Source organism: Medicago sativa, chromosome 8, assembly GCF_051527215.1.
Source record: "Medicago sativa cultivar Bolivia chromosome 8, Bolivia_mono, whole genome shotgun sequence".
Lineage (NCBI taxonomy): Eukaryota > Viridiplantae > Streptophyta > Magnoliopsida > Fabales > Fabaceae > Medicago > Medicago sativa.
In genome coordinates, this window is record NC_140756.1 from 57,659,478 (window position 1) to 57,662,057 (window position 2,580).

Consider the following 2,580-nt stretch of genomic DNA (forward strand, 5'->3'; position numbering starts at 1 on the left):
ATTAAATGTTTTGTATATTTAATAAATCACTTTTGAAGCACAGATTGGCAGAGACGGAATTTCACATAATATATAGACTGTAATTTCACATTATTTATAGGCTAATTTACTTGGAACATATAAGAAAAGAAAAATAAGGATTAACTGCAAATATGGTTACAGAGATATGGCATGAAGAATGTACTGATGAGGTTAAAGTAGATACATTTTATTCATTAGATTGGCAAATGTTTCCAAATTATAAGCAATTTCTACATGAAAATTGACAGAATTCAAAAAAGACAAAAGGCCCTATAGACAATTGGAATCGAAAGAAGAACAACATGCAATAGAATAAAGAGAAGAGCATGCAAATAAAAATGGTAAAGAAAGATTCATATAAATGTTTCTTTCTTATACACTTGGTAGGAAATATAATATGGGAAATTCAAACCCTTATTTGCATTGCAATGACTTCAAAATATTCAACTTGGTAATAAAATCCTAAAATTCTAATAATTATACTTATAACTCTCTTGGGTGAAAGCTTTAAACTTGGGAAAGAAAAAATAACTAATTCCATTCTCGGCCAATTGGAAGGAAGTTTTTCATATAAATTGTCGAGTTACAATCGAAAGACTTCTCTTTAACATCAAAATCTTCAATTGTTTGGGTATATAAATCAAAACAAGCTAGTTCATCGTCATGTTTAATGAAGAATAGATCACCCTTCTTTCCTGCTCCAATAGGACGCATAACACTAGGGAAGGGTCCGACTATGAAGAGTTTAGTCCATGATTCCCTAACACCAAGTTCGCCCAAAACATATATATGAAAAGAAGTTTGCTTTACATACTTTGAGATCATAGCAACGGACCCATTTAACACCACCAAGTCTAAGTATCTCCTCCTCGTCTCCACCCATTCATCATGATATCTATCTTGCATATCGAAAGGCAATAGTGTAGTAAAGAACGACTCATTGCTCAAGTTAAAAGATACCATGTATGTATCACGTCTCATCGCCCACCAATGGCACAATCCATTCAAGTACACCTTACGACCTCTACCTCTAGGCATATCCTCTAAATCAAGTCTCTTCCAAGAGTGATTGCTTACGCTATAAATCTCCCAAAAAGAGCATGGGCTTGTTGGCATATAAGTCCAGTCAACTTTGTCAGTAGGTTTATAATGATAATTATGAACATAACGAATGATCTTATAGTCGCCATTGACATGGTCATAACCACATCCATGAACAATAAACCGAGGATTAGAATTAGGTAACTCTTGAGCAGGGCTGGGAGCAACAGTCTCGACTTCCTTAGTAGCTAGATTCCATAATGCAACCCTTTCATGCCGAACATCAGAAAGACAGAGAATGTCATTAATACCAGAATCAAAAAAGAAGATTTCATCCTCGTCCTGTAGAAATGTATCTGGCCATTTCAATTCGACATTGTTCTCAAACTTGTCGCCAGAAACCAAAAACAACTCGGAACCATCATCCTGGGGACATGGCCATCCCTCCTTTATATTTAGAAAGAGATAAGTGTCGTTGTACAATGACTGATGCATAGATATGAAATTTTTACGGAACATATTCATAAAACTAGGGTTTTCAAATAAAAGAGACCATGATTTGTAAGCACAAGTAAAACGCTTGAGAGATTTGAGGGGTAGTTTGGAGAAAATAATGAAGGAAACATCTTCAGGAATGTATAAACTACTACTAACCTTTTCATTGTTTGGAGCCATAGATTTCTCACTCAACCTTCTCCAAGGTGACGCCAAGTCTGCGCTCACGGCAGCTTTTATTCTGAAAATATAAGGGTTTTACTTTGTGATATCGTGTTCTCTTGTGAAACGGATAAGGCTGAAAATAAGGGCAGGTTTTATTATGTGATCTTCAGGATTATTGCGTTCTTTTTGCTTTGTGCGGTGAGGAAACGCTTTTTTTTTTGTACAAGAAACCCTTTTTTTTTATAATAGAGGGGAAAAGCTTGCTTTTTTAATGGAAAAACTTCTTCAAACAACAACATCAACAAAAAAAAAAAACTAGATCTAAATGTGAAGCAAAACCACGAACATATTGAAAGCAATAAAGATAAGATAGAAGAGAAAACAATATACCAATATTTGTTTATTCTAATTGAACCAATTTATCCTACATCTAGGGAAGAGAACAACTCTCAAATTCACTATGAAATTCAAACTCACAAAGAACAAACCCTAATTTCTATTAATTCTTAGAATGAAGTCATTGTTATGAAAATGGTTGATGTTAGGTGATGATAAATGTTCTATTAATTCTTAGAATGAAGTCATGGTTATGAAAATGGTTGATGTTAGGTGATGATAAATGCGAGACAAAATACTTTTTTTTTTATGGAGACAAAATACTTTGTTATATTGAAGTTATGATTGAGAGTAAAGAGTGTGCCAACCATGAGACGAATTAATGTGTTAAAAATTATTATTGATGAGCTAAATATTATTTATGATAATGTTACGATTATTTCTAGTTTCATCCCATATAATCATAGTTACAACCAAATTTATTAAAATTTTACAATAATACCAAAATTACCCTCTTCATCT

The 2,580-nt window shown here is 33.2% G+C and overlaps 1 protein-coding gene across 1 annotated transcript; it reads right to left on the reverse strand.

Moving 5' to 3' along the window:
* Positions 1-373: 373 nt before the first annotated feature.
* On the reverse strand, positions 374-2,319 carry LOC146899873 (F-box protein CPR1-like). Its single transcript, XM_085735983.1, has one exon. The coding sequence runs from the start codon at positions 1,735-1,737 to the stop codon at positions 553-555; it is 1,185 nt and encodes a 394-aa protein (XP_085592109.1). The 5' UTR covers positions 1,738-2,319; the 3' UTR covers positions 374-552.
* Between the last annotated feature and the right edge of the window lie 261 nt (positions 2,320-2,580).

Bases quoted from the DNA above. Each gene is read 5' to 3' on its own strand.
- LOC146899873 (XM_085735983.1), bottom strand. From the start codon at position 1,737: ATGGCTCCAAACAATGAAAAGGTTAGTAGTAGTTTATACATTCCTGAA.